At 49.1% G+C, this 2011-nt stretch overlaps 1 protein-coding gene across 1 annotated transcript; it reads left to right on the top strand.

Annotated features, from left to right (window-relative positions):
• Nucleotides 1-144: 144 nt before the first annotated feature.
• H310_05372 (hypothetical protein) lies at nt 145-1128 on the top strand (the record flags this gene model as incomplete). Its single annotated transcript, XM_008870070.1, has 1 exon — nt 145-1128. One exon carries the CDS (start codon nt 145-147, stop codon nt 1126-1128), a length of 984 nt encoding a protein of 327 aa, XP_008868292.1.
• Between the last annotated feature and the right edge of the window lie 883 nt (nt 1129-2011).

Genomic DNA, 2011 nt, shown 5'->3' with positions numbered 1-2011 from the left:
CAACGTTGCCGAGCGAACCATCCAGCGTGTGTGGGCACAAGCCCAAGCAAATCGTTCGTTCAAGTCACCTCCGTCGCGAATGCGCAGCCAGCCGATGTCTTGTTGCTACAAGAACGGGTGTCAAAGCTCTCCCCAACAAAGAAGATGAATCTACGCACCATGTCGGAAGCGCTTCACGTTCCGAAGTCGACGCTGCACGATGCATTTGTTGCTGGTGTACTCATTCGCAAGCACGCGTCGTTAAAACCCATGCTGACCGACTCCAACAAGGAAGCACGCAAACGTTACGCGCTCTCGTTCACCCACGTAGTCGACGGCACGATCACGTTTGATTCGATGATGGATCGCGTCTTCTTGGACGAGAAGTGGTTCAATCTTCGACAGGTAAAGAACAAGTACTTTTTGGCGCCATGGGAAGACGCACCGCACCAATCGACGAAGAACAAACGCTACATCCCCAGCGTGATGTTTCTGACGGCCATTGCGAGGCCGCGGATGGTTGACGGCGTGTACTTCGACGGCAAGTTGGGCATCTGGCCGTTCGTTGAGGTCGTCGTAGCCCAACGTCGCAGCCACCGACGAGAAGCGGGCACGTTGGAGACGAAGTCGGTCACCGTCACGAAGCCTACGTACAAGAAGATGCTTGTTGATCAAACGTTTCCTGCCATTGTTGACAAGTTTCCTCACAACGTACAAAAGATCGTGGTCCAGCACGACAACACAACACCCCACGCTGTAACCATTGACCCCGGTGTCGTTGCCGCGACCGTGTCGAACGGTCGCCGCTTCGCCTTTGGCGAGCAGGCAGCAAACATCCCGGACTTGAGCATCCTTGACCTCGGCTTCTTCAACTCGATCCAAGCGCTACAACAGAAGATGCCTGCTTACACAGTGGACGATTTGATCAGAAACGTGGAGAATGCGTTTACGAAAGTACCCGCGGTGTCGTTGGACGTCGTGTTTTACGCGTTGCAGTCTGTCATGGAGTGCATCTTGGAGACTGGTGGAAGCAAAAAGTACAAGATGCAGCACATTGGCAAAGAAGCCAAGCGTCGACGCGGTGAGCTGGAAGAGTCGTTGACAAGTTCTGCTGACACGTACCTTGCTGCTCGGCCTGCCGACCTTTGACATTGTGATCCAAGGATAATTATGACCAATACAACTGTTTGAGTTTCACTTTTAACCAATAATGTGAAATCACGACAATTAAAACAGGAAATATGAATCACGACAATTGAAGTCGGACAGAAGTAGCACATTTTTTCGTTTCTTTTCAGTGTTAATAATGAAATACAAATCATAAAACGACAGAATCTTTTGTGCTTTTTCAGTGAAATTTGGACTTCTGAGTCGATTTGCTGAATCGATTCGCCTCCAAATATACTTCAAGAAGTATACCATACAAAACTGAATACAGTCCGTCAAGAAATTATAGACGCACCCCAAAAATTTCCACCTCTGAACTACCTGCGGGGATTGGAGTTGGAACCACTTTGCAGTTCAGGTTGTTATCCTCTCAAACGGCGTGGCCCTAAAGAATTTGGAATGAAACGTTGTCGTTCAAGAGCAAAGTGCATTTTTCGAAAAAACGGCTGTCAAGAAATTATAGACGCACTCCATAATTGGTACAAAAAAGTCATCTTTTAAGCCAATAAAAGCACGTTTTGGTGTGCAGGATTGTTACGAAGGCCATCGAACGACACCCTGGCCACGTCAGTGCAAAAATTGACACTGGGATCATGCCTCGGGGCAAATGCATCACCGAACATGAGAAAGGCCAAATTTTGGCCTTTCGCCAGCTCCAAAAGAGCTGTCGTTGGATTGCTAAGGCAATTAATCGAAGCGACAAGCTTGTACGCACATTCCTATGCAACCACGACCAGGCCAGCCCCAAAAAACGGCCAGGAAGACGCTGTGTCCTCACCCGCCGCGAGATCCGACGCATTTTCCGGCTAGCTACGCGCAAGCAAATGTCAACTAGGCAAATTTCTGCTGCACTAGAAGGTAAAGT

Source organism: Aphanomyces invadans, assembly GCF_000520115.1.
Source record: "Aphanomyces invadans strain NJM9701 unplaced genomic scaffold supercont1.9, whole genome shotgun sequence".
In the NCBI taxonomy this organism is placed as follows: Eukaryota; Oomycota; class Saprolegniomycetes; order Saprolegniales; family Verrucalvaceae; genus Aphanomyces; species Aphanomyces invadans.
Note: the sequence above shows the minus strand (reverse complement) of the source record. Positions and strands in the feature narration are given on the sequence as shown.